Below are 24099 nucleotides of genomic sequence, written 5' to 3'. Positions count from 1 at the left end.
CCCTTGGGCAAGGTGTAGCACCTGCTAAGCCCCATTATCAGGGTCACACGAAACCATGGGGGAAACTGGTGGATGGTCGTATGAGCGGCTGGTGCATATCATAGGTCCTGGTTATGCCTCCACTGACTCCAGGCAGACGATCTCTGAAGAGTATTGATAATGGTTGGGGGTCACCAGCTTAGGTAAAGACACTGCCCAGAAGAAGGAATGACACAACACTTTGGTAGAAAAATTTGCCAAGAACAGTCATGGTTGTGGATAGAAGTGAGAATCAGATTGAAGACAGATGGAAGACCATAGTCACCCATGTTACTATGGCAGGCAGCATTAAGAAGAGGGACGCCTCACGTCTTAATAAGCTGGTAAGGAAGGCGGGCTCTGTCGTGGGCAAAGTACTGGAGAGTATAACATTGGTAGCAGAGCGAAGGGCACTGAGTAGGCTACGGTCAATTATGGAAAACCCTGAACATCCTCTACATAGCACCATCCAGAGACAGAGAAGCAGTTTCAGCGACAGGTTGCTATCGATGCAATGCTCCTCAGACAGGATGAAGAGATCAATACTCCCCAATGCCATTCGGCTTTACAATTCAACCGCCAGGAGTAAGATATGTTAAAGTGCCGGGGTTAGGACTCAATGAATTTAAGTAAACTACTTAAGAACTTTTTAAAAGCTATTATTAATGCTTTTTGAGAGGGTGATTTTAGATGCATATCATATTTTTACTGTTAAGTATTGTATGTAATTAGTTTTGCTACAATAAGTGTATGGGACATTGGAAAAAATGTTGAATTTCCCCATGGGGATGAATAAAGTATCTATCTATCTATCTATCTATCTTATATGACACGGCACATAATGATGATATGGACTAGAAAGTAATAATCTGTGAAGAACAGAAGATACTGCACAATTTCCAAACATGCTGGAGAACTTGCCGTAGTTATTCTGTGGGCTTTGGCCATCTCGCTGGCTTCTGTCTCCCCAGGGAATCCCAGACTGCCTGGATGATGTTGAGATCAGAGCTCTGTAAAGGCCATACCATCCGAAACCATTAAAAGAAATCTAAAGTACCACAAGATTCTAATTGTGGGCTGCCCCCCAGCACTATCACTATTATTCCTGATGGTTTGATGTTAAGGAACTGGAGTTGCAGCTCGACGACCTTCAGCCCATATGGGAGAACAAGGAGGTGATGGATAGGAACTACAGGAAGGTAGCCACTCCCAATTTACAGGAGGCAGGTACTCCGGAGAGGGACATGAAATTGGCAACCAGTACAGAGTACCCCTGTGGCCATTCCCCTCGATAACAAGTACCCCACTTTGGATGGGGACAACTTACCGGGGGGAAGCCACAGTGACCAGGTCTCTGGCACTGAGTCTGGACTTACAGCTCGGGAAGGGGTGGATGGTGGAGAAGCCGAGTGAAGTAGTGATGGGGATTCCATAAGTAGGGGAGCAGAAAGCAGATTCTGTGGTCTTGAAAGAATGGTGTGTTGCCTCCCAGACGCCAAGATCAGGAATATCTCGGATGAAGTCCACTGCATTCTAAAGGGGGAGGGTGGTCAGCAGGAAGTCATGGTACATGCTAGTACCAACGGCATAGGTAGGGAGAAGGGAGGAAGTCCTAAAAAGAGTATGTAGGGAGTTTTGTAGAAAGCTGAAAAGCAGGACCTCCAGGGTAGTAATCTCTGGATAGCTACCTCTGCCACGTGCCAGTGAGGGTAAGATTAGGATGATTTGGCAGATGAATGTGTGGCTGAGGAACTGGTGCAGAGGTCATTGGGATCTCTTCTGGGGAAGGTATGACCTGTACACAAAGGATGGTAACACCTGAATCCAAGGGAGATCAATATCCTTGTGGGCAGGTTTACTAGAGCAAAGTGCTGGAGGAACTCAGCCTCTCTTGAGAAGTGCAAACAGTCAACATTTTGGACTGAGACCCTCCTTCAAGACTAGAGCTGTTGGGGAGGGTTTAAACTAATTTTGCCAGGGGGTGGGAACCAGAGTGATAAGGCTGAGGACGGGGAAGTTGGTATACGATGTAGTGAGATTGTGAGGAAGGGCAGGCAGATGGTGGGGCAAAATTGCAGTCAGTGAGATGAGTTAAATTGTAACAGGGGGTCAAAATCAAAAAGGGCGATGAATACAGGACTGAAGGTGTTATATTTTAATTCACGAAGTATAGAGATTAACCAACCTGTCAATCGACAATACCTAAGTTAATATGTGACAAAAGCACTAAACCTTTTGCATACACACAGAACAACACACAGAAAATACTGGAGGAATTCAGCAGGCCAGGAAAAGAGTAAACAGTCAACGTTTCAGGCCAAGTCCCTTCTTCAAGAATCCCCACGTTCTTACTCCAACTGCTCATCTCTTTTTCCCAGTCCTGATGAAGGGTCTCGGCCCAAAGCATCGATAGTACGCTTTTCCATAGATGCCACTTGGCCTGCTGAGTTCCTCCAGCTCTGTGTGTGTATTACTTTAGTTTCCAGCATCTGCAGACTTTCCCTTGCATATATATGTCAGCCAGTTTGCGCAGAGTTTTCAACCAAATAATTAATAATATCTTCAAAAGCTGTAAGACATAGGAACAGAATTAGGCCATTCAGCCCATCAGGTCTGCTGTGCTATTCCATCATGACTGATCCCGGATCCCACTTAACCCCATACACCCGTCTTCTCGCCATATCCTTTGAAGCCCTAACCAATCAGAAGATGATTAACTTCCACCTTAAATATACACATGGACTTGGCCTCCACCATGGTCTGTGGCAGAGCACTCCACAGACTTTGCTACTCTCTGGCTAAAAGAATTCCTCCTTGCCTCTGTTCTAAAGGGTCGCCCCTGAATTTAGAGGCTGTGCCCTCTAGTTCTGGATACCCCCCCCCCCCACTAGAGGAAGCATTCTCTCCGCATCCACCCTATCTTGTCCTTCCAGCATTTGGTAGGTTTCAATGAGATCCATCCCCCTACCCCCGCATTCTTCTAAATTCCAGTGAGTACAGGCCCAAAGCTGCCAAACGCTCCTCATGTGTTAGCCCGTACATTCCTGGAATCATCCTTGTGAACCTCCCCTGGACTCTCTCCGATGGCAATACATCCTTTCTGAGATTTGCCAACCCATAACAAAGATATAAACAAGCAAGTGGGCTCGGACTTTCCCCTTTGGAGGGACGGAGGGTGAGAGGTGACTTGATAGAGGAGTATAGGATTATGAGATGCATAGATAGAGTGGATAGCCAGCACCTTTCCCCCAGGACAACAATGCCTAATGCCTGAGGACATCCCTTTAAGGTGAGTGATGGAAAGTTTAGGAGGGGGAGTCAGAGGTAAACGATGAGTGCCTGGAATTCCCTGCTGGGGGTGGTGGTAGAGATTTAAGAGACTTTCAGATAGACACATGGATGAAAAGGAAATGGGGGGGGGTTTTGAGCTCTGTGGGAGAGAAGGGTTAGATTGATCGTGAAGTGGTTGGCACCAAACAGCCTGTACTGTGCCGTGAAGTGAGATGAACTGAAATAGCAAACTATAACAGAACTGTGTGAGCTGCCAAGGAAGAGGGTCCAGGACCGTTGCCATGGCGACACAACTGGAGAGACTACGAGCTCCAGAATAGTTGGGCCTTTAAGTCAGCGGTTCCCAACTGTTTCTATGCCATGCACCCCTACCATTAACTGGGTCTGCAGACTCTAGGGTTGGGAACCCCTGTTTTAAGTTAAACTGAGAGGCCATTGGAGGAAGGTGACTAGAATTAGAGACTGGAGTCAGTTCTGCCAAGCTTTTTGACATCAAGGGAGGACTGAACATTTCTTGTGTCTGTCCCTTTGCTAATGACAGAAAGAGGGTTCTCTCCATTTTAAAAAAACATTACCCACCCCCTTCCATCCTTCACAATGCACCATTCACCTGCGTATCTTTGACCCTCTTCTGATCTCCAGTGACCTGACTGGAGCAATCCAAACTTTCAAGAGGAAACATTTTAGTCCAAGCAGCCTCCACTCTTCTCACAGAGCTCAGCCTTCCAGTAGCAATGCCTTATGCCAATCATTCAAGTTTACCGAGGTTGCAGTGATACAACCCGTCAATACGAGACCGAGAATGACAGAGAGCAAAGGTGGGAAATCATAAAGTGAAACAGAAAATATTCAGCAGGTCAGAAACTGTCTGTGGAGATAAAACAGCGGTGCAAGTGACCACAACTTCCTTAATTCCAGCCTCCTGCCTTGCCTACCCTTTTTGCCCAAGGTTTTCTTTAGTCCTCTCACTTAGAAAAGAAATGAAGAGGAATTTCTTTAGCTGGTGAATCTGTGGAATGGACAGCTGTGGAGGCCAAGTCATATTTAAAGCAGACATTGATAGGTTCTTGATTAGTCAGGGTGGCAAAGGTTAAGGGGGAGAAGACAGGAGAAGATAGGGATGAAAGGTAAAATAAATCAGCCATGGAGAAGCAGGCGATGGGCTGAATGGTCTAATAAATGGGACATTTATTATTTATAGGCAGAATAGGCCCTTCTGACCCTTTGAACTATCTCCTGATTTAATCCTAGCCTAATCACAGGGCAATCTACAATGATCAATTGCCCTACCAACTGGTACATTTTTGGACTGTGGGAGGAAACCGGAGCACCCGGAGGAAACCCACGCGGTCATGGGGAGAACGGACAAACTCCTTACAGGCAGCAGCAGGAATTGAACCCGGGTCGCCTGCACTGTAAACCGTTGTGCTGACCACTGTGCCACCCTGCTTCATTGACATAAGTGACACATTTCTCTGAATGTGTTGATGTACAGGTGACAAATAGAGATAATGGGATTAAAGTTTAATTAACGTTCAATCCCGTTTGCCTGCGCTCCTCTATGTGTCCCCTGTTCAAGTACCTGTCCAAATGGCGTTCAAATGCAGCAACTGTTTCTGCCTTTGCCACTCCCTTCTGGCAGCTCATTCCAAAGAGCCATCTCTAGCCATCTCACTTATTTTCCAACTAAATTAAATCTGATTCAAAGATTTAAAGAAACTCCTTACAGGCAGCGGCAGGAATTTGTGGTCCTTAAATCTTCAGTATTTTCACAGGTGTCAGTCCTGATAGAAAAACCTCCTCCAGTACGACTTCTTATTTCTTGTCTCCGCTTTTTTTTTTGCCTTTCCTCATTAATTACCTCACCCCACTCAAGCTACACACTCAATATGTTAACCTCCCTCAGCAACAGCCCCCTGTTGGCGCTGTGCACCTTCCTTGAAACAAAACCAATTCCTAAAAAAAGATCTCAACATGTCAATGCGTGATTCGATCTTCATTCCATATCAGTGAAGTAAGACACTCTCTGCAGCAATAAAATAGCTAGTGAAAACTCGATCCTGTCAGATGATGTTACCAAAGTTCTGCGATTTGTGGATTGGGCTGGACTCTGTATGTTTTACATATTTCGTATTTTCTCCCATTTAATTTTGAGCGATTTAAATTGGCCGTGATTTGTAAGCTTTTTGTGTGTGTGTGGCACGGGGTGGGGTGGGGGATGTTGGGGTTTGATGTTCTCGCAGTTTGCTGATTTGTTTTTCTGCATGGGGGCATGGTTGATGCTCTTGTTGCTAATTTGTAAGTTTTTTTATGGGGAGGGGTTGATGTTTTTCTCTGAACGACTTCCGTGGTTGTCTTTGTTTAATGGCTATCTGGAGAAGTCAATGTCACGGTCCCGATCGTTAATTCCCTATCTTGCTCCTAATTTCCTTTGATTATGCCTTGATTCCGACCATTAATTTCCCATTTACTGCTAATTCTCTTTGATGACGACACACCTGGTTTCTATCAAATCCCGCAGCATAAGAACCCTGGCGTTACAACCATTAGTTGCCAGATCGTTGGTCTTTTTCCTGTGAGATAGCTACGTTTCCCGACCGCTTAGAACCGTTTGTTTTAAGTTTAGCTCCAGTTTCAAGGTTTACCTATGAGACTCCATTTCTCTGAGTCAAGGCTCCATATCAGGGCTCCGTGTCAAGATCCCTCCTGTTTGCTGTTCGGCGTTTACGCCCATGTAAGCATCCAAACTCAATCTCTGTGCCCGTGTCCTGCACTTGGGTTCGCTTCATTCGCTCCTTGCAACAGTCAAACCTCAGGGTTGCATACTGCATATATACTTCAATACTAAATGAACCTTTGACTGTGCATAAACCCAACAATTAGTTAATCACATTTCAGTGCAGAAAGTCCAGTCATAGAAAACATTTTAAACTAGAAATTCGCTAAAGAAAGACCATAAGACCATAAGATATAGGAGCAGAATTAGGCCATTTGGCCATCAAATCTTCTCCACCATTTCATCACGGCCGATTGATTTTCCCTCTTAGCCCCAATCTTCTGCTCTCTTCCTGTATCCTTTCAAGCCCTGGTGAATCAAGAATCTATCAACCTCTTCTTTAAATATACCCAAATGACATGGGTATATTTCCCAGATTCAGCAGTCTGGGGCTAAAGAAATTCCTACAACACACTCAAAATGCTGGTGGAACACAGCAGGCCAGGCAGCATCTATAAGGAGAAGCATTGTCGATGTCCTGACGAAGGGTCTCAGCCCAAAACGTCCACAGTGCTTCTCCTTATAGATGCTGCCTGGCCTGCTGTATACCACCAGCACTTTGTGTGTGTTGTTTGAATTTCCAGCATCTGCAGATTTCCTCGTGTTTGCTCTAAAGAAATTCCTCCTCATTTCCTTTCTAAAAGGACATGCCTCTATTCTGAGGCGGTGCCCTCTGGTCTTAGACTCACCCACTCTCCACACCCACTCTATCAAGGCTTTTCAACATTCGATAAGTTTCAATGAGGTCACTCCTCATTCTTCTGAATTCCGGAGAGTAGAAGCCCAGAGCCGTTAAATGCTCGTTATGTGACATGAACCTCCTCTGAACCCTCTCCAATGTCAGCACATCCTTTCTTAGATAGGGAGCCCAAAACTGCACACAATAGGACAAATATGATAAACAGGAATTGAAACTAGGGATTGCAAATCAAATATCAAAGTTAAAATTAAATACATAGATATAAAACAATATTAAGATTCTGCTTAATATTTTAAAATACTTGGCTATGACTTCCTACATGAAATTGAAAGTAATACATATTAATTAGTCAATTGCTTAATATGTCTAATATTTTTATTAAGAAATTGATTAGGAAATATTTACTTCCCAGTGGCTACCTCATGACTAAATGAAACAGAGAATAATTTACTCATTAAATACTAGAATTATTTCAGGTCAATTTCTCTCAAGTTGCACAAGAATTTTATTTTTATTTGATTTAAAAATGCATTTAATCAAATCAAGTCCAGTTGCGTTTCATGTCTCATTTATATTGAACATTGAAATGACTTAAACAGATCCATGAAAAATAATTGCATTTGATGGTAATTGTTTTAAATCTGTTTGTTTAATATTTTGCTAACCAAGCTGAGAGATAAGTCTAATTAATAAATGCTTAATTTCAATAAAACACTTTGCAAAGGGATATAATTCAGGTTTTTAGATCAGACAGGTCTGAGGCAGAAAACTAGTCAGGAAACGCAAAAGATGATTATTAACATGAAAGCATCACCATCATCAGGGACCCTCGCCACCCAGGACATGCTCTCTTTGTACTGCTTCCATCAGGAAGAAGGTAGAGGAGCCTAGGGCTCACATCACCAGGTTCAGGAACAGTTATTACCCCTCAGCCATTCGACTCTTGAACCAAAGGGGATAAATTCACTTGCCCCATTATTGAAATGTTCCCACAACCAATGGACTCAGTTTGGTAGGTCAAATATGATGACAGAAAATAGTATTAATGGGAAGACTTGGCAGTGTGGAGGATCAGAGGGATCTTGGGGTCCGAGTCCATAGGACGCTCAAAGCTGCTGTGCAGGTTGACTCTGTGGTTAAGAAGGCGTACGGTGTATTGGCCTTCATCAATCGTGGGATTGAGTTTAGGAGCCAAGAGGTAATGTTGCAGCTATATAGGACCCTGGTCAGACCCCACTTGGAGTACTGTGCTCAGTTCTGGTCGCCTCACTACAGGAAGGATGTGGAAACCATAGAAAGGGTGCAGAGGAGATTTACAAGGATATTGCCAGGATTGGGGAGCATGCCTTATGAAAACAGGTTGAGTGAACTTGGCCTTTTCTCCTTAGAGTGACGGAGGATGAGAGGTGACCTGATAGAGGTGTATAAGATGACGGGAGACATTGATCATGTGGATAGTCAGAGGCTTTTTCCCAGGGCTGAAATGGCTAGCACGAGAGGGCACAGTTTTAAGGTGCTTGGAAGTAGGTACAGAGGAGATGTCAGGGGTATATTTTTTACACAGAGAGTGGTGAGTGCGTGGAATGGGCTGCCAGTGGCGGTGGTGGAGGCGGAAACGATAGGGTCTTTGAAGAGACTCCTGGTCAGGTACATGGAGCTCAGTAAAATAGAGGGCAATGGGTAACCCTAGGTAATTTCTAAGCTAAGGACATGTTCGGTACAGCTTTGTGGGCTGAAGGGCCTGTATTGTGCTGTAGGTTTTCTATGTTTCACTATGTTTGTATTTTCAGTCTACTGTCTTCAGCACTTTGGTTGAACGGCTAAGTTGTGTGTTTTTCATTGATTCTGTTTTGATTATTGTTCTATACAGTTATTGAGTAGGCTGAGAAGGAAATGAATTCTAATGTTGTACATGGTGACATATATGTACTTTGAATATAACTTTACTTTGAAGGAAAATTACAGTTCCCCTAAGGTGGGAAATGAAGCAGGTAGTGAATCAGGGCAGAGTACATCTAATTAATTCGATGGCACACTGGCAGTGGGTGTCAGATACAGCATTTTGATCAGCCGCGCAGCAATTTGTTTAATCCTCTAGGACAGGAAGATCAGCGCTCAGCAGAAATTGTGAATGATTCTTTCAATGAAAATGCCATTGAGAAAAGTTGAAATAACAACTTCCTTTGGCCTGCAGTTTCCCCCTTTGGATATGAAAGTATGCCTTCCCTACATTTTGCTCTGTATTGCACTCAGTAATCTCTCTTCTGCTGATTGGCAGGCTAAGCTATGAAATATTTCTCACGTTTTGGATATTCTACTCCATCTGAATTGGCTTCCGCAAACTTTGGGATCAATTAATCAAGTGCCCCGTTTCTCAGCCCGTTTATTTTCAAAGTGAGTTTTGGTTTCATTTGGGGCTTATTTCATGTTAATATTGCCGCCGTCTCCCACTGAAGATGCTCTACAGTAGAACCGCATTCCTTAATCCTTGCAGCTCACAACTGAAAGCAACTTGATTATCCTCGGCCCAAAATGTTGATCGTACTCTTTTCCCACCGATGCTACCTGGCCTGCTGGGTTCCTCCGCCATTTTGTGTGTGTGTGTGTGTGTGTTGCTGCAGATTTTCTCTTGTTTCTGAAATCTCTTCCAGGGATGCCAACCCTGAAGAAGTTCAAATCTTCCCTTCGACAGGAGTTCTGTGAAACCCTCTCTCTGTGATCTCTGTTGCCTTCTGACTCTTCAACCATGTGCTCACCCAGACCTGCTACCACATATCCAACCTGGGAACAATACTTCGCCTGTCCTGATGAAGGGTCTTGTCCTGAAAGTTGACTGTTTACTCTTTTCCATAGATGCTGCCTGGCTTGCTGTGTTCCTCCACCATTTTGTGCGTGTTGCTCTGGATTTACATCTGCTGATTTTCTCTTGTATGGAAGTTATATACAAGAAATAATATACAACAAGAACCTTCAGCTAAAGTTGTCCAGCACAGTAGCATAGTGATTAGTTTAACACTTCGACAGTACCAGCGACTGGGGTTCAATTCCGCCCCGGAGTTTTTACATTTTCTCTGTGATCGCATATGGGTTTCCTCCAGGTGCTCTGGTTTCCTCCCACATTCCCAAAGATGTATGGGACACTTTTGGGCTGCCTACAATCCCTCAGATTGTTTTATTTATTTATTCAGATTTACTTATTTAGCTACAGTGTGGCTAAATCCACAATTCACAACGGCCAATCAATACGTCTTTGTACTGTGGGAGGAAACGGGGAGAATGTACAGACTCCTTACAGGCAGTGGCAGGAATTGAACCCGGGTCGCCTGCCCTGTAAACCGTTGTGTTAACCACCAAGCACTGCTTGACATAAGTGACACATTTCACTGAATGTGTTGATGTGCAGGTGACAGATAGAGATAATGGGATTAAAGTTTAATTAACATTCAATCCCATTTGCCTGCATTCCTCTATTTGTCCCCCGTATTCCTCTATGTGTCCCCTGTCCAAATGGCTTTCAGATGCAGCAACTGTTTCTGCCTTCGCCAGCCCCTTCTGGCAGCTCATTCCAAAGAGCCACCTCCAAATCATTTATTTTCCAAATAAATCAAATTTGATTCAAAGATTCAAAGGAGATATATTATCAAAGTATGCATGCCCTGACGTTCATCTGCCCCACAGACATTCACGAAACAAACAGCATGGAACCTGTTCAAAGAAAAATATCAACCCCCTCCCCCCACACTGTGCAAAAACTGTGCTAACAGCAACCAAAAAAAAGCTGAAAAACAAAAAAAAACACAGAACATAAAGTGCAAAATTTAAGGAGTCCATGCATGTTGTTCAAAATCGCATAAAATATCAACAAAACAGGAGTGACCACAAACCAGAAACACATCGTAACGTGAACTACAGAGTCCGATCCACAAAGCACGTCGAAAACCCGAAATCTGGCACCATCCTCCGACTGTACAGAGAGAGGGGGAGAGAGAGACCATTTGAATGTAGTGACCTCCCTTTAGGAGCACCCACTAAAGGACAGAGGCCAAAATCTCCAATTATTTATCTTATTTGCTTACTTACCTGCCACCTGATTAACACTATAGAAATGTAGAAAACCTACATCACAATACAGGCTCTTCGGCCCACAAAGTTGTGCCGAACATGTCCCTACCTCAGAAATCACTAGGCTTACCTATAGTCCTCTATTTCACTAAGCTCCTTGTACCTATCTAGAAGTCTCTTAAAAGACCCTATCGTATCGGCCTCCACCACCATTGCCGGCAGCCCATTCCATGCACTCACCACTCTCTGAGTAAAAATCTTACCCCTGACATCTGCTCTGTACATACTCCCCAGCACCTTAAACCTGTGTCCTCTTGTGGCAACCATTTCAGCCCTGGGAAAAAGCCTCTGACTATCCACATGATCAATGCCTCTCATCATCTTGTACACCTCTATCAGGTCACCTCTCATCCTCCTTTGCTCCAAGGAGAAAAGGCCAAGTTCAGTCAACCTATTCTCATAAGGCATGCTCCCCAATCCAGGCAACGTCCTTGTAAGTCTCCTCTGCACCCTTTCTATGGCTTCCACATCCTTCCTGTAGTGAGGCGACCAGAACTGAGCACAGTACTCCAAGTGGGGTCTGACCAGGGTCCTATATAGCTGCAACATTACCTCTCGGCTCCTAAATTCAATTCCATGATTGATGAAAGCCAATACACCATACGCCTTCTTAACCACAGAGTCAACCTGCGCAGCTGCTTTGAGCGTCCTATGGACTTGGACCCCAAGATCCTTCTGATTCTCCACACTGCCAAGAGTCTTACCATTAATACTATATTTTGCCATCATATTTGACCTACCAAAATGAACCACCTCACACTTATCTGGATTGACCTCCATCTGCCACTTCTCAGCCCAGTTTTGCATCCTATCAATGTCCCGCTGTAACCTCTGTCAGCCCTCCGCACTATCCACAATACCTCCAACCTTTGTGACATCAGCAAACGTACTAACCCATCCCTTCACTTCCTCATCCAGGTCATTTATAAAAACACTAGTTTAATAATGCCTTGATCTTAAAACACTTGTCCTTTTAGAACTCTGTTCCACGTCTCATTCCTCCCTTTTCCTCTAAAGGTTATCAGCCAACAATTCTCCACCTCAGACCTCTCTTGTATCCCAGATTTTCCTGTTGTACAGCTTTTACAGTCTGGCACCAATTTTTTGTGTCTTCTTCCTCCCCTCCGTTCCTGCCCATTTCCTCACCCCCTCCTCCCATTTCCTCATCCCCTCCTCCCCTTCTCTCTTCCCTTTGGCTCCCCTCCTTTTCACCATAGCACCCTCCCCTCTCCCTTTCCTCTGCCCCTCTCCCTTTCCCCCTCCCCTTCCCTCTCCCCTTCCCTGCCCCCTCTCCATTCCCACTTCCACCCTCTCTCGTTCCCCTCCTTCCCCTTCGTCCTGCCTCACTTACCTTCTTTCCCCCCCACCCCTTTCCTCTTCCCCCTCTCACCTCCACCTCCACCCCCACCCCCTTCTCCCTTTGCCTTCTCCCCCCCCGCCCCCGATGAATACATCCATCTTTAATGATTTATCAGTTGTCAACATGGTCAAATGAATTGAATTGATTTACATTTCATGCTGCCCTCAACCTTTTCCAATATTTGATTGATTGAAATTGATCATTAATGGAAGCAGCCAACCCTGCGCTTTTTCTATTTTTGCTAATGGATACGTATTCACCATTTGCTCCTCAACACGCAGATTTATCATTCTGCTTTGCCACAATTATTAATTCATTACGTTACTGGTTGCTTTTTATTTGCTCCGCAGGAAGTAACTTCGAGGTGGCCGGGGGTCCTGTCGGAGTCTGTAAACTACAGCTGTAGCTCAAACTACGGTGCTTCACGGGCAGTGGGTTCTCGTTCTCGGACTCGCCGTGTGGCCTCTGGCATTTCAATACCTCCAGGTGTGGCTTTGGAAGGCGTGCGCTTTCGGTGTGCGGCCCATGGACGATTCGATTCCCTGTGGAGGTTGTCCGATGAAGCACGGCAGAAGATCGAAACATCGAGGCAGCGGGGGGGGGGTGTGTGTGTGTGTGTGTGTGTGTGTGTGTGTGTGTGTGTGTGTGTGTGTGTGTGTGTGTGTGAGTGTGTGTGTGTGTGTGTGTGTGAGTGTGTGTGTGTGTGTGTGTGTGTGTGTGTGTGTGTGTGTGAGTGTGAGTGTGAGTGTGAGTGTGAGTGTGAGTGTGAGTGTGAGTGTGAGTGTGTGTGTGTGTGTCTCTCTCTCTCTCTCTCGTCTTTTGGTCACCCAGTCGGGGGAACTCGGACAAGCGATGTGGCAGATTGTGACATTGAAACAGCGAACTGCTGGTCTCCCCTCCCGCGGCTGCAGGAGCGACCTCACTCTCTCCCTCACGAGCAAGGGGCAGCCTTTTTGAAATGTTGGGAGAGATGGTTGTTTTTGCTGGACTCTAAATCATGGTCTCTCTGGGGGCTTTGCTATCGCTTCCCTGGTGGGGGGGGCAGTTGTTGATGCTTTTTTTGGGGCAAGGGGGGAGGGGGCGGGAGAAGGGCTGATGTTTTGCTGCTGCTTGTGCATGGGAGGGGGGAGGGGGTGCTTTGGGGTTCTGACATCTTCTGTCATTCATTCTTTGGGTTTCCTTTCAGTTTTGTGGACGTCTGTGAAGAGTAAGAATTTCAGGTTGTATACATTCTCTGATATTAAATGGAACCATTTGAATGATTGAAGTACTGAACTGGGGAGGGAAGCATTGACAATACAGGAGGCATCAGCCGAGAGGAACAGGGTTCAGCTCCGGGCTGCCCTTCGATTTGGATCATGGATTACAGCAGGATCGGACTTTCTGGGGGTGATAAATGGCAGCATCCATCCTCTGTGCTGGGGACACCGTGATTACCCGTAGAGGGGACACAGCTATAGAACATTTTTCACTTCTGGGTCCTTCTCTACAATTAAAGGTGCACAAGCTTTCCACCTTTGAACACCATTCCCGAAATAAACAGAAGTTCCTTTCATATCCAGGTTACACCACTTCCAGTTTTTCTTTAAGATTTATTTTCTCTTGCCTCCTGGCTGATGCTTTGCCAAGTTCCACATGGGACTCTATGATCAGGTCACATAATATCCGGTGTAAGCCTTGTACAGCTGGCATTACATTTGTCACCAATAACTTAAGTATATTAATATCGACAGTCCTGATGAAAGGTCTCGGTGTAGATGCAGCTTCACCTACTGACTTCCTCCAGCATCTTGTGTGCTTTGCTCTGGGATCTCCAGCTTCTGAACAATCTCTTGGATTTAAGATATATTAGAAGTTTCAACTTCAATGACAGGTTTGATCCACCAGTATCAGAGGTGTTGGGCTCATTACTGAACCAATGTGCCTCCAAGTTTGACTATTTACACGATTTGTTCCCTAGGTTGCCAAGTCTAATCATGTTCAATTAAAGTTCAAAGTCAATTTACTGTCAAAGTACATATATACAACCATGAGATTCATTTTTCTGCCAGCGTACTCATAATAGAATAATAACCATAATAGAATCAATGAAAGACTGAACAAATTGATTGTTAAAACTTGTTATGAGTAATTCAGTGTTTTACCACTTGCCGGTGAAAATTTCTAATGGTTGACATTACCATGTTTAGCTAAAAACACCAGTGTTGTCACATTTCAAATAGTTTAGAATAATATTTTAAATCCGAGCACTCACAGATTTGTCACGTTCTTCTTTCACCACTGGCTTTGCTTTGATTGATTTGGCATCCTTCGCAGGACACGTCTGGAAAGATTCACTTGACAGCTCATTTCTTGTTATCATCTGACATGCGAAGGTGGGGGAAAAAAAAGAGAAGAAAAGCTATCATTCCCTAACAGAACACTGACTCCTTTGGAGTTACCAAATTTCAAATCCAAACCTTTGCATAAAAGATGAAAGTGGTTTTCAAAGTTCGAAGTAAACTCATTTTCAAAGCGTCAACACGTTCCACCTGGAGATTTATTTTTCTTGCCGTGGAACAAAGAAGTCTAATAGAATCAATGGAGAAACGGCACTTAAACAAAGACCGCAAGCAACCAATGTGCAAAAGAAGACAAACTGACCAAATGCAAACAAAAGAACAAATAATAACCAAATAAATGAAAAAAATTGAGAACTTGTTGTCGTGTCTTTGAAAGTGACTCTACAACATTCAAGAAATTTGCTCGAGAGAAAAACAATAAACTGAGAGGGTGGCAAAGAGTGATAACATTGGAAACCACTCATACAAATTCACTAATCTTACATTGGTGTTTGCGTGCTCTGTAGATTTATACAAAAATATAAGATGCAGAAGCAAGAATAGACCATTTGTTGCCTCAAACCTGCTATTCAATGGACTTTTTCTCGATCTGATACTAGCTTCAGCTTCACTATTCTCTCTGATCGTTATAACCTTCACTCCTCAATAGGGCAAAATGTTGTCTATCTATAGCCTCCGTATATTCAACAATTCAGACAATACAGCTCTTAGTTATAGGCTAATACAACATAGAAATAGACCCCTTCTTTGGTCCACCAGGACCTTCCAAATGGGTGGTAGGGTGGGGATATGTCTCTACCAAAGGAGGTGTGAGGTGCCCCTTCCCTCCGCTAGGCTGTAGGTCACCCTTGGGCAAGGTGTAGCACCTGCTTAGCCCCTCAGTCAGGGTCATGTGAAGCTATGGAAGTAGGTGGTGGACGGTCGTATGAGCAGCTGGTCCTGGTTATGCGACCACTGACACCAGGCAGACAATCTCTGAAGAGTATTGATAATGGATCTCACCCACCTTGTAAAGACACTGCCCAGGTGAAGGCAAAGGTGAAACACCTCAGTAGTGAAACTTGCAAAGAATAATCATGGTCATAGAAAGACCATGATCACCCACGCCATGCAGCATGGCACATAATGGACAAACGATTCACAAAATGCATTCACTTCTGGTTGCCTCTTCATAGGGAAGTTCTGGAAGTTTTAGAGGGTGCAAGGAGATTTACCAGGATGATGACTGGATTCGGGAGCATGACTTATAAGGAAAGGTTGAGCAAACTTGGATTTTTCTCTTTGGAGCATAGGAGGATGAGAGGTAACTTGATAGAGGTCTACAAGATTATCTCCATCTATAGTAACCACTAGCAACTTTTTCCCCAGATGAGGAATAGATAATAAGAGAGGAGACTGGAGAAAGGTATAGGAGGTGTGGATATCAGAGGGAGGCTTTTGACACAGAGAATGTCCCTCTATTCTGACGCTGTGTCCTCTGCCTTCAGACTCTCCACCATAGGAATCATCCTCTCCACATCAACTCTATCAAGGCTTTTCAACATTCGGTAGGTTTCAATGAGATCCCCCCTTACCTCATTCTTCTCAATTTCCAGTGATTAGAAACCTAGAGCCATCAAATGCTCCTCATACGACAAGCCTTTCAATCCTGGAGTCCTTCTCGCCAGCTCAATTTGAACACCCTCCAACGTCAGCACATGCTTTCTTAGGTATGGGGCTGAAACCTGCTCAAGATACTCCAAATGAGGCCTTGCCAGTGCTTTACAAATTCTCAACATTGCATTCTTGCTTTTATTTTCTAGTCCTCTTGAAATGAATGCTAACATCACTTTTGTCTTCCTCACCTCTAATTCAACTTATGAATTAACCTTTACGGAATCATGTATGACAACTCCCAAGTCCCTTTGCACCTCAGGTTCAGAACTTTTTCTTCATTTAGAAAATATTGTACACTTTTATTTTTTCTACAAAAGTGCATGACCATACACTTACCGACACTGTATTCCATCTGCCACTTCTTTGCCCATTCTCCTCATCTGTCTAAGTTCTCCTGTAGCCTCTCTGCTTCCTCAACACTACCTGCCCCTCCATCAATCTTTGTGCTTCCTGCAAACTCGGCCACAAAGCCATCAATTCCGTCATCCAAATCATTGACATATAACGTAATAAGGATCAGTTCCAACACAGACCCCTGTGGAACACCACTAGTCGCCAGCAGCCAAACAGAAAAGGTTCCTTTTATTCCCACTCTTTGCCTCCTGCTGATCGGCCAATGCTTTATCTATGTTAGCTTCTTTCCTGTAATAACTTGTAACTTGTTAAGCAGTCTCCTGCATGGCACCTTGTCACAGGCTGATGCGCCATCAATAACTCTTGGAGACGTGAGGCGAGATATAGGCTTTTATCGGCTGGAAGAAAGAACAAGCAGCAATTGACCACCACACTGCATCCTGGAGACCGAGGCTGGGGCGGTGTCTCCAATCGCCTTTATACAGGGGTCCGTGGGAGGAGCCACAGGAGCAGTCAGTGGGGGGGGGGGGCGTGTCCAGACAGGTATATGTAGTTCACCACACAGGCATTCTGAAAATCCAAGCACACAACATCCACCGATTCTCCTTTGTCTACCCTGCTTGTTATTTCTTCAAAGAATACCAGCAGATTTCTCAGACAAGATTTTCCTGTAAGGAGTCCATGCTGACTTCAGCCTATTTTATCATGTGCCTCGAAGTAACATGAAACCACATTCTTAACAATCAATTCCAACATCTTCCCAACCACTGAGGTCAGACTAACTAGCCTATAGTTTCCTTTCCTCTGCCTCTCCCTCTTCTTGAAGACTGGAGTGATATTTGCAATTTTCCAGTCCTCCAGAACGATGCCAGAATCTAGTGATCCTTGAAAGATCATTAATGCCTCCACAATGTCTTCAGCTGCCTCTTTCAGAACCCTGGGGTGTAGGCCATCTGGTCCAGGGGACTTATCTATCTTCAGACCTTTCAGTTTCCCAAGCACCTTCTCTCTAGTGATGGCAACTTCACTCACTTCTGCCCCCGACCACTCAAACTTTCACCATACTGCTAGTGTTTCCCACAGTGAAGTCTGATGCAAAATACTTATTCAGTTCAAATGCCATTTCCTTGTCCCCAATTACTACCTCTCCAGGATCATTTTACCAGCAGTCCGATATCTACCCTCGCCTCTCTTTTACATTTCATATATTGAAAGAATCTTTTTGTACCCTCTTTAATAATACTGGCTAGCTTACCTTCGTATTCCATCTTTTCCCTCTTTATGACTTTTTTAGCTGCCTTCTGTTGGTTTTTAAAAGCTTCCCAATCCTCTGACTTCTCACTACTTTTTGCTCTACTGTATGCCCTCTCTTTGGCTTTGACTTCTCTCGTCAGCCATGGTTGCATCATCCTGCCTTTAGAATACCATGTTCTGGTTTCTGTGTTAGCTTTTCCAGCGAGCTCAGTAAGTCGAAATGGAGAGGAAAAGTCACAAAAAAATCCAGTCCCCGGCTGCCGGTTGCAAACCTGTCGACAGTTTTGACACCCCACTTCCGGCCTCCAGATGCACATCCAGACCCCAGCTCTAGATCACACCCTGCTTGCCCTCTGCCCCTTCCCGGCTCTCAATCCAGACCGACGAGTGAGTCACAAGCCTGATAGACAGGATTCCTGACCAATCCGATGGGAGATATTGGAGTTTCACAGGACTTGCTGCACCGACATACTAACATTCTGTTTGAGGCTGCCCAAACCCTTCTGAAAGGCAATAATTCTCTTGGTTGAAACAATATTCTGTTTTTTATCTCCACTCTTACCAGAGTGAGTAATGTCACATTTCCTCATGTTACATACCACTTGGGAAACTTTTGCTCACCTCACTTTGACCTCTCTGTGGCTCTTTCAAAATTCTCTGATGCCTATTCAAAACTTGTTTTCTGCCTGACTTCACAGAGCAATGCAATGCGGTCCCAAAAGGTCTCTCCATTGTGGCTGCTTATAATGAACGTATAAATCCCATATCCCATAGTTTATAAATATGATGGAGTCCTAGAACATTATGGCACAGAAAGAGGCCATTCAGCCCATCTAATTCATACCAAACTATTTTGCTGCCTAGTCCCATCAACTATCAACTTGCACCCAGATTATAGCCTCCATATCTCCTTCATTTACCTATCCAAACTTCTCATAAGTGTTGAAATCAACCCCGCATCTACCACTTTGTTCCTCACTCTCACCACCCTCTGAGTGATGTTCCCCTTAAACATTTCACCTTTCACCCTTAACCCATGACCTCCAGTTCTAGACCCGCCCAACCTCAGTGGAAAAAGCCTATCTCTACCCCTCATAATTTTTTATCCCTCTCTCAAATCACCTCTTATTCTTCTACGTTCCAGGGAGTAAAGTTCTAACGTATTCAAACTTTCCCAATAACCTAGGTCCTCAAGTCCTGGCAAAGTCCTTGTGAACTTTCTCCATACTCTTTCAATCTCAATAAAATAGCAAAATATGGAAAGTTGCACTTCCCATATAAATCAGAGAAGATTGAGTGATCACCCTGTCAGTTATGCTAGGAGACCTCACCGTTTTAAAAGATGGAGATTGATATTTGCAAAACTATCTTTTCATCCATTGCACTTTACTGCTGAAGTAACCAGTTTTATCACGAAACACTGATCTACTAAAAAGACAGTTTGCTCTTGTTGACACTCCTTTTAAGAGGAGACTGAAGATTGCTTGGTTTCGTGCATTGATTGAAAAGATTGCTGAGTAAGTGGCAGATACTGTGTATTCGAATATGAGTGCAGCACCAGGGAATTAGATTAATGCACTTATTGCTGGGCTTCTGTTAAAATATCTGCCTCATTCTAAGGAAAGGACTGAAGTCAGAACAACGTGCAAAAATCAAGACATCACGGACCAGTCACAAACAAGAGAAAATCTGCAGATGCTGGAAATCCAAAGCAACACAAACAAAATGCTGGAGGAACCCAGCAGGCCGGGCAGTATCTGTGGAAAAGAGCACTCTGCTGCCTGGCCTGCTGAGTTCCTCCAGCGTTTTGTGTGTGTTACATCAAGGATCAGATTCGCCCTGCGCCCACTCAGTATGAATCAGTGACTCTGATCTGTCTGTAAGGAGTTTGTATGCTCTCCCCGTGATCACATTCCACAAGTGTGTCTGCTAGTAGGTCAATTGGTCACACGTGGGGCCAATTACACACAGACCAATTGCTTCCAAAGTCTGTTAAAATGCTGCATCTGTAAATATAATAATATCATGAAGGATTTAGAAAGATACAGCACAGAAACAGGCCCTTCGGCCCACAGACTCTATGCAGACCATCACCAATCCTACATTATCATTTTGTTTTATTTGAACTACTTTCTTATCAACACTTCCTCGTACTCTAGGGGCAATTTACCCAATAATCCACACGTCCTTGGGATGTGGGGGGAAAAACTGGAGCAACCGGAACCGATAGACACGGTCACAGGGAGAACGTGCAGACTCCTGTAAGGGGGTTTCTTCTTTCTTTACGTTACTGCGGGTGTTAATCAAAATGGCTTCTTTGTTTTGTTAAAAGTAGGAATGCTTCTTTGTTATGTTCTCTCGCAGCCTGTTTGGGTTAAAGTTTACTGATAACGAGAATCGGATTCATTTGTTAACCAATTGGGATGGAGGTTATTCCTTCTTGTGGGTCTGTAAACTAGTGTTGGCGGGCTTTGGGGGAGTCGGTGCGAGGGGGTGAGAGAGAGAGGACGCGATGCTGTAAGCTGGGCGATGGAATGGGCCCCGAGTGGGGGTCCGAGACCAGGGTTGTCGGCGAGGAGAGGAGACGAAGACAGACGTGCCGGGGGTGCTTGGTTGATCACTTCGGGTGGTCCTGAGCTACGAGGAGAGGAGGTCGGAGGGGATCGAATGGTGGCCGGAGGACTTTGTTAATTGAGCTCCAACGGTTGTGCACGAAGTGGTTTGGACTTTGATAAGTTTGGCGCCTTTTCTGTATTTTCTTTTCCTTCATATATACTGTATCGTTGTTAATCACTTAGTTTTAGTGATATCTATAAAGTGTAATCATTTAATCGCATATGGTGTCCTGTCTGTTATTTGGCGAGGCGGGGACATCACACAGTGTCTACACAAGCTGATTACCCAGTTTGGCGGGGCCGAAGGCTGCTCCCCCTAGACGGCAGTGAGCTGAGCGAGGAGCACTGGAAATACCCGGGGTCACGATTGAACTCGAGTCTGGGGTGCAAGGATCTCCTTCCGACAGTGAAGGTTACGATTCATGGTCATGTGGCGTGTGGAAGCTCAGAATCAGAATCAGGTTTATTATCACCGGCACGTGTCGTGAAATTTGTTAACTTAGCAGCAGCAGCAGTTCGATGCAATAGATAATATAGAAGAAAAAATACAAAATTAAATAATAAATAAATAAATCGATTACAGTATATATTGAATAGATTAAAAGTCGTGCAAAAAACCCAGAAATAATATATATTTAAAAAGGGAGGTAGTGTTCAAGGGTTCAATGTTTATTTAGGAATTGGGTGGCAGAGGGGAAGAAGCTGTTCCTGAATCACTGAGTGTGTGTCTTCAGGCTTCTGTACCTCCTCCCTGATGGTAACAGTGAGAAAAGGGCATGCCCTGGATTCTGGAGGTCCTTAATAATGGACGCTGCCTTTCTGAGACAGTGCTCCTCGAAGATGTCCTGGGTACTTTGCAGGCTAGTACCCAAGATGGAGCTGACTAAATTTACAACCTTCCGCAGCTTCTTTCCGTTCTGTGCAGTAGCACCCCACTCCCCCATACCAGACAGTGGCAGCCTGTCAGAATGCTCTCCACGGTACATCTTTAGAAGTTTTTGAGTGTATTTGTTGACATGCCAAATCTCTTCAAACTCCTAATGAAGTATAGCCGCTGTCTTGCCTTCCTTATAACTGCATCGATTTGTTGGGACCAGGTTAGATCCTCAGAGATCTTGACACCCAGGAACTTGAAACTGCTCACCCTACACACAGGAACTTTTATAAAAAACAACTGCTACCTGAACTCGTTCAACAGAGGATCGTCCTCTCTTTAAAAATGGTCTTTGCTTTGACAGGCACATTCTAAAACTGATACTTCACAGGAGCCAAGCTACCAAAAACCTGTTGTCACTTAATGCTGAAAGCACTTCGTTGCTGTCAGCCATAGTCAGATGTACTCCTAGTGCACCATATAAATCTAGCAAAGTGACCCGTGCTTAATTTCAATTTAAAGCCCCTAATCAAGCAGAGAGTAGTTTATAAACAGGAGAGCTTCTGCAGATGGTGGAAATCCAGAGCAACGCAGACAAAGTGCCGGAGGAACTCAGTAGGTCAGGCTGCATCTATGGAAATGAATAAACAGTTGACGTTTCGGGCTGAGAATCTTCTTCGGGATTGGAAAGGAAGGGGTGGGGGTGAAGATGCCAGAATAAAAAAAGGTGGGGAGAGGGGAAGGAGGATAGGTGAAGCCAGGTGGGTAGGAAATAGAAACGGCTGGGAAGAAAGGAATTTGAACGGGAAGTGCACCATAGGAGAAGGAGAAGATGATCCAGGCGGAGGTGAGAGGGAGGTGAGAAGAGCTAAGAGGCTAGAGAGGGGATAGGGAAGGGATTTTTTTTAACCAGAAGAAGAAATCAGTATTCATGCCATCAAGTTGGAGGCTACCTAGACTGAATATAAGGTGTTGCTCCTCCACCCTGAGGAAGGTCTCATCTTGCCATAGGAAGAGGCCACGGACTGACAGGTCAGAACCGGAACCGGAATGGGAATGGGAATTAATATGTCTGGCCACCGGGAAGTTCATCAGAGGATGGAGTGGAAGTGCTTGATGAAATTGTCCCCCAATTTACGAAGGGCCTCACCAAAGTAGAGGAGGCCGCATCGGGAGCACCAGATGCAATAGACGCGCCCGGCAGATTGGCAGGTGAAGTGCTGCCTCTCCTGGAAGGACTGTTTGGGGCCCTGAATGGTCTCCAAATTTGAGGAAGGACATTCTTGCTATTGAGGGAGTGCAGCATAGGTTCACAAGGTTGATTCCCGGGATGGCGGGACGGTCATATGTTGAAAGATTGGAGCGACTGGGCTTGTATACACTGGAATTTAGAAGGATGAGAGGGGTTCTGATTGAAACATATAAGATTATTAAGGGATTGGACACGCTAGAGGCAGGAAACATGTTCCTGATGTTGGGGGAGTCCAGAACCAGAGGCCACAGTTTAAGAATAAGGGGTAGGCCATTTAGAACGGAGTTCAGGAAAAACTTTTTCACCCAGACAGTTGTGGATCTATGGAATGCTCTGCCTCAGAAGGCAGTGGAGTCCAATTCTGTGGATGCTTTCAAGAAAGATTTAGATAGAGCTCTTAAAGATAGCGGGTTCAAGGGATATGGGGAGAAGGCAGGAATGGGGTACTGATTGTGGATGATCAGCCACAATCACATTGAATGGCGGTGCTGGCTCGAAGGGCCGAATGGCCTACTCCTGCACCTGTTGTCTATTGTCTATTGAATGGAGGCGAGGGAGGAGGTAAATGGGCAGGCATAGTTTAACTTCACTTTCTACAGTAACCCTACCAATCCTGAAACAAAGCCTACATGATTATGGCCACCAGATATACACCATAAACTAATTCACGACACGACAGATTACTTGATAATTACATTAGCCTGTGTTTCTGGCACTGTGCTGGATCAGATCGGTGGTTGTATTTCTCACATTAAAACCTTCACTTCAATTCAAATAGGTAATTAACTGCAGTGCACCTGCCATAACGTAATGCAAATTATGTGGTGATCTCCCTTTATGTGAACGTAGAAACAGGCTTCAAAGCAGAGACTGCTAAATTACTGCACTCACTGTCTTTTCATCTCCATCAAGTAAACTAGATTTACAAATTCTTTCTCTGTTACCACATAACAACTCCACATCAACTGCTCTTTGGTCAGTCAGCCCTGTTCTAAATGTGCATCGATTTACACTTTAAACCCATCTGTAGTTGGGCTAAACTTTTGATTTCAGTCAGTAAGTTTGTAAAGGAATAGAATCTCACCTGCTCTGTCCCTGTACCAGAAAAGACCAAGGTAACATGCCTGAACGACTGGCGTCCTGTTGCTTCACGTCAATAATAAGCAACTTCTTTGAGAGGCTGCTCAAGGATTACATCTGCAGCTTGCTAGCACCCAAAATGGACCCCCTGCAATTTGCCTACCGACACAGCCAATCGACAGATGACACAATAGCCACTGCTCTACATACCGTCCTTACACATCTGGAGAAGAAGGATGCTTATGTGAGAATGCTGTTCTTGGACTACAGTTCTGCATTCAACACCTTAGCTCCATCCAGGCTCAACAAGAAGCTCAGAGACCTCGGCCTTGACCCTGCCTAGTGCATCTGGATCCTGGACTTCCTGTCAGATCGCCAGCAGGTGGTAAGAGTGGACTCCCTCAC

The 24099-nt window shown here is 44.7% G+C and overlaps 1 protein-coding gene across 4 annotated transcripts in view; it reads right to left on the bottom strand.

The window, feature by feature from the left end:
- Positions 1 to 24099, bottom strand: part of LOC140715935 (uncharacterized) — a 67051-nt gene that overhangs the window by 23749 nt on the left and 19203 nt on the right. For 2 of the 4 annotated variants that reach the window (XM_073028506.1, XM_073028505.1), the window contains exon 3: positions 14522 to 14629. In XM_073028506.1, coding sequence (XP_072884607.1) covers positions 14522 to 14629 — 108 coding nt within the window. Of the gene's footprint in view, positions 1 to 10669; positions 10752 to 14521; positions 14630 to 17874; positions 17984 to 24099 lie in introns of those variants that run through there. The other 2 variants (XM_073028508.1, XM_073028507.1) reach the window with 2 other exon arrangements.

The sequence above is a fragment of the Hemitrygon akajei genome, chromosome 24 (assembly GCF_048418815.1).
Source record: "Hemitrygon akajei chromosome 24, sHemAka1.3, whole genome shotgun sequence".
Taxonomy (NCBI): Eukaryota; Metazoa; Chordata; class Chondrichthyes; order Myliobatiformes; family Dasyatidae; genus Hemitrygon; species Hemitrygon akajei.
This window is presented reverse-complemented; position numbering and strand designations above follow the sequence as displayed.